General features: G+C 51.0%; 1 protein-coding gene across 1 annotated transcript; it reads right to left on the bottom strand.

Annotated features, from left to right (window-relative positions):
• Positions 1-1264: 1264 nt before the first annotated feature.
• Positions 1265-2392, bottom strand: LOC100902906 (queuine tRNA-ribosyltransferase accessory subunit 2). The gene has a single exon (XM_003748449.1). It carries the CDS (start codon positions 2390-2392, stop codon positions 1265-1267), a length of 1128 nt encoding a protein of 375 aa, XP_003748497.1.
• Between the last annotated feature and the right edge of the window lie 11314 nt (positions 2393-13706).

Genomic DNA, 13706 nt, shown 5'->3' with positions numbered 1-13706 from the left:
CGATCAGACCCCTCAACCTCGAGCGAAACACGAGATGCTCGTTATCTTCGTCGGAGGAAACCCCTCGCGACCAAGAAAGCCAACCTCGACTCGTCGACAGCCCCAGACTCCACGAGCTTTTATAATGGAGTAGTTCCAAATGTCTGATCTAGGCAGGCGGGCTCACCGCTTTCAGGTACAGCTGAACATGGCGATTCGAGGAGTTTGAGGTTACCCCATTTATTCTGATCGACCGGCAGTCCCCACTGCAGGCTCTGGATGATTGAGAATGCATGTCCTTAATCAGAGTATTTACAGTGTACATATGGGCTCATTCCAACATCCGATATCTTACCCATGTATCGCCCCGAAAAAACAGGACCCATGTCCAAGCTCCCGGAGTTGATTCTTGGGCTCTCTGTAGAATTCTAGGGAGCTTATCGGCGAGCTCTAGAGATTACGCTCCGCGGGAATCTCGTCTCATTTCCGATTCTCTACCGTTCTAGCATCCCCACTATCTGCTCGTGTATTGCTCGAGATTTGAACCCCGTCAGATACGGGAGGTTGGTATGATCGTGCTGGAACTTCCTCTCCCTGACTCACGCCGTTCAGAGACAAATACCGATTCGGAGCCTGAAAACCCTGGATCGGAACGAGGCATCGAGGGCCCATTCGATCAGGAGATAAACACTCGCACTCCCCTCGCGAGCTTACGATGAGTCTGACGCGCCGAAAATCCCTTACAATCGATGAAGAATCACAACGCGAGAAGCCAAGGCCTAACGAGTCTGGCGGGGAATCGCTGTTCCAATGAACACCATCGGCCCAGGCGGGGAAAATACGCTCGAAGTTTCTTGCGGATCAATCACGTTCTTCGATACATTACACACACACTGCAACCGCATACCACGGAAGAAATAAGCATCTAGAACTAGAACCAACTCGACTCATCGAGTGTGAAGATTTTGAGATGGATTTGTTCAAGGGCGGGGCATTGGTCTGAGCTAAGCAGGTGGAAGCCCATCCCAGCTTCGGGGAATCCTGTCAGAAGGGTAGGCCGGCAAAGTCGGCTCTGACGGAGAGGAGGGGGCTAGAAACGGTTGAGGCGTCGTCGGGAGACGTCGTGAGGGGTGGGTAATTCAATCGCTGGATAGGGACCAATCCAGGAGAACTCCAGGGCCGTTGATCGAGTCGATGGAGTTTTGCGGATGAAAACATCAGGAATGAAGATTTTCTCGAACGATATAAATTACTTATATTAAATTCACATACATTCATCAATATATCACGATTTGCTGAAGTTGCTCCTGAGACTCTCGAAGAATTTGAGATAATGATGCAAGTTGTGGAGTTGCAACAGGACCTGAGCCAACATTTCTCTGGTCACGAGCAAGTGATTCACATAGGCCCTCGTGAATCCTTCAGTGCAAGTGTAACACTTGCAATTCTCGGATATCAACCGCATGTCATCTTTATAGTGAGTCTCATTCAATTGTAGGTAACGGGGCCCCTCCACGGCGAGTTTCACATCCTGGAAGGTGAAATTCAGCGCCTGGCCTCGATCGCTGCAAAGGCAAGCGAACGACGAATCGAAGCAATCTACACCGGCTTCCACGAGTTTCATCACAAGATCCGGATTGAAGCAACCCAGCATGAATCTCGGCTTGTCCTCCGGTAGTTCTTTGAGCGTTGCTGTCAAGACGTCTTCAATATCCGAATAATTCAAGAGAGCAGTGGACTCTCCATTATAGTGAAAACCGTCGATGATGTAACCAGAGACGCGACTCTCGTTCTCCAAAGTACCACGAATCGAAAATTTCCGTGACTTGACATCGAATCCCCCTTGGATCGATGCTAGGACACCGGATTTCAGACTCTGTTCTCCGTGGAGTTTCAGGCACTCCTCCAGATAGTCAACCGATCGGGTTACTGAATGATTCAATCGTTTGTTCGAGCAATTTTGTGGCGTGTCACCGTCTGTCAGCGCCTGGTACGCGCTGGGTTTGAAAACTGAAATCAGCTCCACGAGGTTTTCGCTCGACAATCTCACCCTCCCGGCTGGTTTCCAAATAGCGACACCAGCGGAGTCGTTGTTCCCTGTCGGTACTTCTCTGAGCGCTTCATGCAGCGGAATGATAACAGGATTTCTCGCTGGGAGTCCGCAGAATTCACCCAGGGGCTTCCGGAAGGTCTTGACACTCTTGAGCATATCGTAAACCGATTGAAGGGGTATGACAATGGGCCACGGGACGTCTACCACACGTTGGAGATTGTCCAGCGTGAGATGGGGCACGGAGCCCGACTGCGCATACAACATGCATCCTGGCGTGAAGAACGGCGCCGAGCCCTGGAAAACGACAGAGCCCATACGTCCCGCGGACACTCTGTTCAATGTGAATCTGATCGGTTCCATCCTCGCTCACGTAGGGATTCGCACGCCGGCGCTCTTTGGAATTTTCTAATTAATCCAGCCGGCACAATGGTTGGAGTCCTCCGAGGACTGTGTCATGGAGCAGCCCAATATTTTGAGCGAATTGTCTTGAGGAACATGCTCACTCAGACCGTTGAGCCATCAGTCTACCGAAGTTTTTCGAACTTCCGGCGAGTTTCCAGCGCTTCAGCAGAGAACGGTTGGCTGCGCGTTTTCGGTCCCGGCGTTGTCGCAGACGAATGTTCACCAGAGGCTTTGATGATCTTTGCTTAAAGACGGCGGAACTTGCGGTGATTCAGGGCGGCCCGGAGTGGGGGAGGGTTGAGATTTAGCAAGCGGATTCTACTTACCTACATGTTAGGCTCGCGCATTCCCCTTCGAATATTTCCTCATAAATATCCCTGCAAACGCTTCCGTTTTCACGAAGCCAGCGCTGCTGATTCTGGAGAAGCGCTACGGCATCGAGCATTTCTCGTCGGGAGACTTGCGCGGTCGCAAGCATTCAGTGACATCTGAGACGAGAACTCGACGCTTTTGAAACTCACCGAACGTCTTCGGATGAGATTCGAGTTGATGAGCGCCGATAACGTTTGAACCGCGCGCCATGACTGAATCCACGGTTGGGATGTCAAATGCACGAAGCATGATGTCTTGTGAGGCGAAGAGGAAAGATGCAGTGCATGGTAAACTCGGTGAGCAGACGTTCCATCTCGAGGAAGGAAGAACCGCAATTCTGGTAGAAGAGATAGCAGGTAATTCCTTTCTCGATAACGGTGTAGAGTCTGGTTTTCTCGTCCTGGTGATCCATCTCGTCGCCGCATACCAGAACTCCAGATGCATTCCACTAACCGGAGACTCGAAGGTAGCGCCGGCAAGATTCCAAAGTCTCTCCTTCTCCCTCCGGCGCCGGAGCATCCTGCTGAAACCCGGACCTGAACCATTAGATATGGAATACCCTAGCTAAAGCACGACGCTCGCAGATGTTGATCTCCCTCTTCTCGTTTTGTATCTGAAGATCTTCAGGTATGAAGGTACTTTGAAGGCCGCAGGGTTTTGTGGAAGCTTGAAGAAGAAATCTGCTTGTTCCGATAACTAATAATCCCTCGTTCCTCAGGATGTCACTCTCCATATTACCAAATGAATTGTTGGAGAAGATCTTCCAGTACTTGGATCCAGACTCTCTGCTGTCCGTCTCAGTTGTGCATCCGCGCTTCCGGAGTGTTTCCAGGAGGTTTTTCGATCTCCGCGTGTCGGAAATCAAGAATTTGACCGAGCCCGTCCTGCAATACTTGACTCGTTACGGAAGCACATGGCTATCGCTCGATCTTTCGCACGCCCGTCTGAGCGATAGTATGCTCTGGAGAATCGTGCGAGGCTGTCCGAATCTAGTGGAGCTCAACCTGTTGAATGTCACCGTTTCGCACATAGTCCTGAAGAATGCGCTTGCAACGTTGGTGGCACTCGAAGAACTCAGTATGTACGTCGAGACGGTTGACTTGACACGATTGGAGAATTTCCAAGACGAAGGGCGACGGCTCTCGACAGTCAGAAAACTCAATATTGAAATTAGGCCTGAAACAGGAGCGGTGGAATCCTTCTTCAGCATCTTGAACAGATGTCCATTCGTCGAGTTCGTGCATGTCAACGTGATCGGGATCGAGGACCCTCTGATTAGGCCTCCCGACCGCGCGACAGGGCTGCAGAAAGAGATGAAGGGCCATATAAGACAAAGTCTCAAAACATTGGTGATGTCAATCAGCATGTCGAACTGCTCGATATTCCATCGGGAATGCCTGAAGAAGATCTTCGTCGGGAGGCGAGACCGACGGATCTCTGACTGGATAGTCCAGGATAGGGAATGCTACATATACGAGAACGGCAAAGTCAATGGAGACTTCGCAAGCGATCCTGCCAGAGCACACCTGAGCTTGCTCGGCCATGATATCCAGGTCCTCTTCCAGGGGATACCAGACCTCGATAATTGGCTGTGGCACCAGAGAAATCCCAGACGACTCCGTCTCACCCGCACGATGTTTCCTCTCGTCCCGGACAATATTTTCCCGACGATACGGTCTTCGATTTCTAATCTCGTCGAATTGGATGTCATCGATTGTCACGAGCTCGCTCCCCTCGAACTTCGCGGGAGTTTTTTCTGGCTTGCGTTTCGTTAGAGAGCTTGGCAGTGTCCATCTGCATGCTGATAATTCGGCCCCCAAATAATCTTCCCGCGGTGCTGGACGACATTTTCTCGAGGATGAGGCTGAAGCGATTCTTCATCCACGGATACCAAGAGCAAACCTTCCGGAGATTCTCGGCGCGCAAAGTCTATTGCCTCGGCTGTGCGACCCCTGAGCGGCGGCTCACCGAGAATTCCATTCCTTCTTTCGAGAACTTGGAGCATCTTGAGGAGTTGACGCTACATCACGTAAGCGTGTCAAACTGTGCACTCCCCAAACTTTCGCACTCGAAGGCGCACACGATCCGGGTGGTCATGCGCAAAGAGAGCGATGCGGTCGACTGGGCCGACTTCATCCAGAGATGCACAAACTTACAATATCTCAAACTCTCTCATGAGCGTTTCGAGAAAATTCCACCGGACTCTATCAGTATATTCCCTGCACTTCTCCACGGTCGGAAATTGAGAGAAGTGTGCCTGGGCTTGTGTCGTCCTCTGGACCCTGGGGGAACAGCCGCATGTGAAGCTGCTCTCCAGAAGCTCGAAATGATGCACTTTCATTTTCTGAACGATGAAAGAGGCGCAAACGAGAACGACACGAGGATTATGAAATCAAGGAACAGGTGCACAGGTACGGTCCCTAAAGGAGAACGAAATGTGTTGGATTCGTACGAGACTAATTTCAACGCCCTCAATGGAATCCCGGGCCGTAAGCTCTGTTATCCAGGGAGTTTTATCGGACTGCTGAGACCTAAGGGCTGGGACTAATGTAAGCCTCACCAGTGACTGTAAGTAAAGGAGTCGGGAGCCCGAGGCCAGATGGAGTCCGAAGCTCCTATAGAAAGACTGTGAAATTATTTCGCAGATGTCCGTATCCCGCCACAAGTGCTTCTTCCGTTCCCCTTTCTGGAGAAATAATCTGTGATGTTTGATGAATAAATTCGCAATCTTCGGGAGATCATTCGTAATATTCGATGTTTGCAATTTTCTTTGAGTGAACTTACGATCTTCGATAAAATAAGCTTGCCATGAGAGTAGAGGTGAAGCCTCGGGCGCAGCGAACTCGAATCAGGGTGGAACCCACGCGGAACCCGGCCGGAAATCTCGAAGCGAGAACGGTTGTGGATATCACGGACCTTCTCTCACCGAAATGCTCGACTCAACCGAGATGAGTCTTCACGGATCTACGTGGCTCTCACTCGGATGGTCGAATGTCCTACAGGAGGTCGACCACGACTGACAAACCCTGAAGGTCTGTCTTAGTCTAGTCGAGCTCAACCTTTCGAATGTGAAGACGCACCACATGACTTCCGGGAAGCCGTTGCAATTTCGGGAGCCAAGTTTCTCGTCTAAAGGGTAGATCAGTCACGAGTCGAAATTCACCTGGACTGAATTTTCTGTTTCGGGGGAGCAGCTCGCAAAGGGGTGACCCTATAATTCTCGAGAGGAGTTGCGAGTGCGAAAAGGGGGAGAGGGACTGAGGGGGAGGTGGGAGGAAAAAGTAGAACAGCCATAGGGAAAAATGCATTGACGCACTGCCCAGAAGAGTGGAGAAGTCAACTGGAGTGTGGGGCTCATGCAAATAATACCCACTGAAAATACCCAAGGCTCTTTACCTGAAGGGAGAGAGCGGATAGTGTTGGATTTGAAAAGTTCAGGATCATACGTTGAAGGGCACACCTGAGGGGGAAGAGCATTGTGCAGGGGAAAAACATGGAGGCGAAATGAGCAGTACGATTGGAGAAAAGTTGGACAGAGTGGGAATGCGGCTTGGTACTCTTTCTTCTTACACGGGCGGGGACCAAAATAGGGGGAACGAGATTTCATCTGAGCATTCTCCATGGAAGTATCGATAAAAGAGGCAGAGGTCGGTACCCTTACGACGTGAGAATAAAGGTTCAAGAGAAGAGGATATGGCTGAATCACCGATGAGACGGATAGCACGTTTATGAATCGAGTCCTGGATAGAAAGGGATGAAGGAGCGGCCTCGCCCCAGATATGCGAGCAGTACTCGAGAGAGGGACGGATTTGGGTTTCATAGAGCAGAAGAAGGTGAGAGGGAGAAAAATAACGTTTTGCTCTGAAGATGAATCCCAGTTTCTGGGAAGCTGATTTGGCCATGTTTGCTATGTGATTGTGCCATTTAAGATTTGATCTTTAAGCACACGCCTAAAATAGAGATATTCGATGACGGAAGTAGCGTTTCGTTGTCGGAAGAGATGGTTGGACTAAAGGGCTTGATTTTCTTCGTGAAAAGGGTGAAAAAGCTGCGTCTTCAGGGAATTGAACTGGATACGTGTGCTTTCGACAATCAGGAAGCTCAGCTTCGGAATGACGCCTAGACAGAGCTATGGAATCCTCCGTCAGCGTCTAGAACGGATTTTCATTCAACGAATACGTTCATGTTAGTGTGATCGGGACAGATGATCTCTGCTTCCGACCTCCGGACCGTGTTACGGCGCTCATCAGAGAGATGAAAGACGGAAATCTCCCTTATTCGAGATCGACTGAAGTTTTCCCGGTGCTCCGAAACACTGCGAGCTTCAGCAGTGTCTGTTCGCCCGTTTATCGTCTCGCCCGTCGATGAGTGTCCCGGTGACCTGAAAGAATTTCTACCTGCCACTGAATACTTATTAGAATAGGAGGAAATTCTGCATCGTACGCGATGACAGGAATAAAGCTGAATGATCTTCATCTCGCAAGGTTAGGTTAGATTAGCTTCAATTGCGAAGACCGCGACCGATGGTTCGCCGGAGAGTCTACGCTGTTCTTGGAAAACCTGGGACATCTGGAGGAATTGACGTTCCACCATGTCACGGCGGAAAACTGCGCCTTCCGGAACATATGGATCCCGAAAGCGCACAAGATCGGACTGCTTCTGCTCAAAGAGAGCAGAATGTTTTGCCGTCCGGCAATGAGAGGACCCGGAATAATATTGAATGTCGCATCCCGTCGACGAGCGCCGATACTCAGGCAATACTATATGCGGCGTTTATCCGACGAGATTAATTGTAAGATATCGAGCCTTTTCGTTCGCGGAATCCTCAGTGTCATATCAGCAGTGAGCAGTAATAGGCTTTCATGGCGGAAACAGAAGTTCCCGACCCGTGTCAATCAGCGGGGTCCCGGCAGAATCCGAGAAAGAACGAGGAATCCTGCCCGAGTTCCGAAGAACTCGCGCATGAGCTTCATTAGTCTTAAGCCTATCCTCTTAAACACGAGCGCGGGAATTAACAGCATCGGTCCCGTCAAGCTCGCTGAGCTTGAGCAAGCTTCTGGAAGAATTGGAAACATTTCTGATGATTGATGACGCTCAGACGCCTCTTCCGATTGCCTTCGATCTTTTCCATCGCTTGTTCCAGTCCTCGCTCCGGAGATGCGGAGGAGAGTCATTCAGAAATCGAGATCATCCTCGCTCTCCACTAATGCTCATCCTACCTCGGCGAGGAGCCGAGGCTCCTACAGGTAGCGAAATTCTCGAGTGAAGATGGAGGGGTAACGACCGATAGTGCGAGGAGTAAGCGGTGGTCAGTGCAACGAGAGTGGGCGAATCGAAACCTGATACCTGAGTGGTCTTCCATTATGGCAAGCGTAGGCAGTTACACCCCCGCCTTGGATTCGCTATCGCTTACGATCAACTTCCGTCTAGATGGCGATATTGACACCAAGGATCTCATCGGTCAGCTCGAATTGCAGAGATCCGCAAGGGACCCCTGTTAAAAGTCTGAAAATCTGCTCGTACTCATCGTATTAAACATGCCGTGAAGCCTTCGAAAGCCAAAATGAATGGAATTGATGCAGGGACCGGATTCCTCGGAACTCAAAACGATGTTTTGCCTCTATATTTCCTCAAGTGCAAAGCACTAAGTACATCGCAGCCCGTTTGCTCGAGTCAAGTCCTCTGCTGCTGCATCTCTCTGATCCCGTTTGAGAGTGACTCGACCGTCCTGCATCACGTTTTCAAGAACTCTTCAGCGGGATAGGGAAATGCCAAGCCTGATCGCCAAAGACCCAGGCATCGCCACGGACCATGGGAGAGAGTAACGCTCCGTATGGGTATCAAGGAATACACAACCTCATTCGACATCCCCGGTCGTGAGAAATGAAAATCGGGAAGTTTTTCGCTTCCGCGGCGTACGGAGGCTGGTCCCGCCATATTTCATTCGGTCCGAAGAAACGTTGCTAACGATCAGCTAGACCACGGGGACTGCAGTGGCACTCCGTGAGCGTACTCGGCCCGTCGAACTTCGTCTCCAGCAGAGCTCTCACCTGAGTAAGCTCTCGGCGGCGCAGCGCGGCATCAGCTTGATGTGAGTTGGAGTTGATCTTCAAACAACATGTCTATGCCTCTCGTGGGATTCCTCGCTTGAGGGAGTCTAGTGCCGCGAAAACTACTTGGAACAGTAATTTTCCTTGAATCTTGCGAATCTACCGGTTCACAAGCCATATGACATATGACATATGGCCCGCCATATCCATCGATATTTACAGAAGTATCACCAAAGAAAAGCCTTTCGCCCTCTGCAATGGGATCTGACAGTCGGGGGCTGCGGACGCTCTCAACTCCCGCTCCCAACTACTCATAATCAGTGGTCCTGAAACTGACGGGATGCGATGCGAGATGCTCGTGAGAAGATCAGTGGCTCTCAAGGGCTGTGTTTGGGCCCGCAAAGGTACCGTGAAGGAGTAATGCGAGAAATTCGGGATCCTCGTCGTGATGAGCCTGAGGATTCGAATTTTGTTCTCAGACACAAGAGATAAGGACATAATTCCATGAGGTACTCGAACGGATCCTCTGCTCATATCAACGACATTCCGGAGTCCCTTGAGGTCGGAATTCGGGGTGCTCATCTAGGACACATTCGCACTATAATGCGGGAGACCTGGGTGCGTATTGCAACAGGGAACATGTGAACAACCTGCATACGTCTCTCGAGCGAGTTATTATTATTAAATGCGAGTAGGATCTGTTTCGACAAGAGGGCGCCTGTATTCTCAAACGTTGCATGGAATTTATCCACCGTTTCATGATCTCGACTCGGCTTTACGAACATGAGAAGACGAGTACGCTATGGTCAATAATTGAGAAAAGTCATTTTTCTCAAGTTTGCGTCTTCTCCTCGGTGGAGCAAATGGAATCTGCATCGTATCAAGGCGCCGCGTCGGAGCACGAAGCAATCGCGACTCGGGGTGATGCGTGGAGGTCTTCCGAGGAAAATCGGGTCCCTTCATCAATCGGGTCTGTCGACTTCGGATCCTCTCACTCAGGAGCACCGGGAACCTTCTCAGCTCCAATCCGACCCTCCGACCTGGCTGCTCCTCTGAATTCAGCGTTTTTCCAGCTCATGGGGGGTCTCGAGTAGTTTCAGCGTCCTCTACGGGGAAGTCCGATGGAGAATACACTCAGGGAGGGATCATCATGACAGCTTCTCCGCGATTTTCGCGCCCCGGTCTCACCATTTTCGTGGAGGAGCTCGATTTTTCCCGGATAGTGGAGGATGGAGGAATCAATGTACGGAGTGGAACAGTACTTGCGTCGTCCCGACTCGGAAAACTTTTGGCAGCATTCCCATTACATCAAGGTGAACAAGATAAATGACTAGGGAGAGGGACACGATTCAGAGAATCGGCTTTTGAAAAGAGCGAGCCTCCGGATAGCGGAACATGCTTCAGGAGGTGAGGGACGCGAAAACTACGAGCAAAAAAACAGCGTGGGATCGCGCCTCCTGACGGTGAAACCCGCTGACATAAATCTACTTCGCCGTCGAACGACATTCCAAAAATGTCGCTTATCCTCCGCGACGCGACGCGCAAACCTGAGAGGATTATTAGGGATCAGGTTCTGGAAATCCTTGAGCAATACAATGGGTCCTGACTCTGATGCTTTTCGTTGATTAGAAGATTCCCCCCTGCTGTCAATGTGTCTTTTTGTTGTCACTCCACGGAGAGAAGCGCTCCCGAGCGTTCGCGACGAGAACCGAAGGCTCCGTTTGTTTATTACAGCGATGAATTCTAACATGGAGTTTTCTCGTGGCCTTGCTATTGCTTGAAAACAACGTCAATCAATGTCCGTCAGCGTACTCTCGTGCTAACATAGGAAAGCCTCTCGGTTCCGGAGAAACTCTAGCTCTCGCCGGGTGATTGCAAAACTTTTTATGCTTCTGAGTCACATTATTTCATATTCGTTACTAAGGATCGAACACTCGGGGCGTTCGACCGGCATATATGGAGAAGCGTGAAACTTTCTAGAGATACAGTGCTGGGCAGACGGAGTTTTAGGAGTTCGCCTCTGAGGAATCCTGCGCAGTTTCCCGCTTCTCCTCCCGCTCGGACAGTTTCACATCGCCGGTAACGGCCGTTCAATCGTTTCGTCGGCGCGTAATATGACTCCGGCTCGCGTATTGCAGACAGCGGTTCTCGGTTAGCAAGGCCAGCGATAAGGGTGAACCATCGCGGGATGCCCTGCAGAGTTCTATTTTCCAGAAGAGTGTTCCCGAGATGCAAACACTCGAAGCTGACGACCAACTCAATTGAGAACTGTCTCTTCATCGCCCGGTATTCGCCCATCAGCGGAAAATGAAGGCCCACAGCCGGCGAATGGTGAGTTTTTGGGCAATACTGATGAGACGACACGACTGGGGCGAATTATCGAGCCCTGCTGACCTCAGGATGAGAGCTCCATAGGCAGATGTATAGCTGATATCGTAAACTTCTAAGTGAAGTAAAAATCGTAAATTCTCGGCCCATCCAAATCTGTCCCCTAAATGACAGGCTGCGCGTCTATTACTCCCGTTCATCAACGAGGAATGAGTCCGGTAGCTCATTTGGGCTCACTCCGTTAAACCAGTCGAACGAGTACTCTGACCATGCTGAATACTCACTCTGAACCAGCCGCGGCAAACTTCATGCGTTCTTGCGACTCTGTTAGCTCACCTCTACTCTCGAAACTGCCCGTTTCTCCGCGACTGCCCGTATATCAGAGATTACCCGTTCATCCTCTGAATCCTACAAAACGTCATGTGAAACTGCACTTCTATCAGAGTACTCACGTTTTTTTTGGCCGGAGTCGCAGCTGAGACTGATCTCCAAATTATACGAGACGACCGGGATGCGAGCGCTGAAGCGACTCAATAGGCGAGGGTCATTCTCTGAACCCAATGTCGCCCTGAAACGAACGGTTTCTGGACAACATTTTCGTATCCAGTGGTCATGCAGTGCCAAAAGTAAGTTTTGAAACCGGAGACACTGTACTCGCGCTTCTCATAATCGGGGGAAGGCCAATCCGAAATTTCTTCGCGGAATGCCGGGTTCGCGTATTCGATCGCGCTGCAATCAATTTTGGTTCGTGCAGCAGCTCGATAGCGCTGCCTTGCAGGGTCACAAGCTCGACCCGTCTCAGATCCTTGTGTTTAAGTCAGAAGAAGGGTGCAGAAGAGCGACATGATGCCCTTGGGAGATCTGAATGTTGCACTCTTGAGTCTCCTCGAGCGCTCCGCGTTCCGGAGGCATCGCCGAACTCAAGTCGCCGGTGGGGTATCGAGAAAGGAGGCGTGAAGCTCCGCATGCGTAGCAAATGCTTTCACATCGGTGAGGCTGTGTGAACTTTTACGCGACATGGTTCCGAAAGGGAGCGGAATTAAATTCCGCAAAACCATCGTCCACGGCTACCGCAACTGACTCGAGTGAGAATCCCATCAGGCGCATGCTATACATAGTTATCCGCCTATAGCACTTCGCGGGCCGGGGGGTGGTCTGCGAAGTCTAGTATCCTCGATTCAGTCGAATCGTCAGGGAATTCCTGAGTCTCTGCGCCGCGGAGATCGGTTGTTGGGGCTCTCTCCTGGATTTGTGTTCTCCTGCTTCTGATGACCGACCTCTCCGCCACTCATTGGAGGATTCATTCTTCGTTCGCCTTCGCGATTTCGTCTTCCGATTTCTCCGAGCTCAGTTGACAAGACTCGTCATTTTCGAGAAAACCATTCCGAAAAATGAATTCCTTGGGAAAAGCAGGCCGGTCACAGAAATCGTCTCCGGTTCAGAATTCCCCCGCAGCTCTTCCCAAGAACACGAAAGGAGAGGGAATCGGAAATGACGAACGAATCCATCCCTGACTCAAGGATGCTGTCAATCCTGTATACGTCGATCCTCGATCGAGTCTAAGGAGCACTGACTTGCGAGAAGCATGTCTGCATCCATTTCCAGTACGAACTCCTCATCCGGCTGTAGGTGTTGCGCATGGAGTAAGCACATCCACATCCATGCTCGATTCTTCGGCCTTCAGCTCAGAGAGCGCCACCTTTGACATCTCGTGACTCATGAGATACTCGTATCATTCGCCGTCATCATCGCGGTCGGATAGGAAATCACAATGGATTTGGAAACGATCGCGGCACATTTAATCTCGCGTACCCTCAGGAGCGTCCGTAGCCAGTTCCGGAGTATGTACGAGAGAGACACACCCAGGAACCTCATCTTGAACCCTCACCTCCGGCTTGGCTCAATGAAGTCACTTGGATCCCGGATGGGAATTGGTGAGCTCGAAAACATCGGGATTGTTCACCGAGAAGCCTCCGGGGCGGAAGTGAAATTTTTTGGAAGCGACGCCGGCCACCTTGCTTGCCTTGCTCCACGCCCGAATCGTGCAGTCAAGGATCGCGTACATCTTGTCCGTTCCAGTCTCGGAATATCGCCTCGCAATCCATTGCAAATTGTGCAAGGGAGATTCTCGTGTCATGTCGGTCCTTCCATAGGTGCGTCGGAAAGATCTTGCATTGGGGACTCTTCGCATCGGGACTCCTCCCGCGGACGGATCGGAGGCGAGCTTCCACATGGAAGGTGGAGCTGTATCGGAGCCGAACGAATCGATACCTCCGGTTCTGCTCCCTCCTCACTGATAGTCGAGGTGAGATGGGGAAGATCCAATCTAACGTCAGTCGGACAATCCAGAGCGAGCAATGGGCTCTCGATCGTCGAGTCGAAGAAATCCGCGCACCTTCGTCGGAAGCCGACCCAGGCCGAAGGAGCGTCCTGTACGGGCAACTCGGCGTCCTAGAAGCCGCGATAGATGTGATACCGAGTTGTTCACGAGTTTCGAGGGCAGAGGCTGGTGGAATTCATCA

Source organism: Galendromus occidentalis, unplaced genomic scaffold, assembly GCF_000255335.2.
Source record: "Galendromus occidentalis unplaced genomic scaffold, Mocc_1.1 scf7180000077532, whole genome shotgun sequence".
In the NCBI taxonomy this organism is placed as follows: Eukaryota; Metazoa; Arthropoda; class Arachnida; order Mesostigmata; family Phytoseiidae; genus Galendromus; species Galendromus occidentalis.
Note: the sequence above shows the minus strand (reverse complement) of the source record. Positions and strands in the feature narration are given on the sequence as shown.

Excerpts from the sequence above, each read along its gene's own strand:
- LOC100902906 (XM_003748449.1), bottom strand. The coding sequence starts at position 2,392 with ATGGAACCGATCAGATTCACATTGAACAGAGTGTCCGCGGGACGTATG.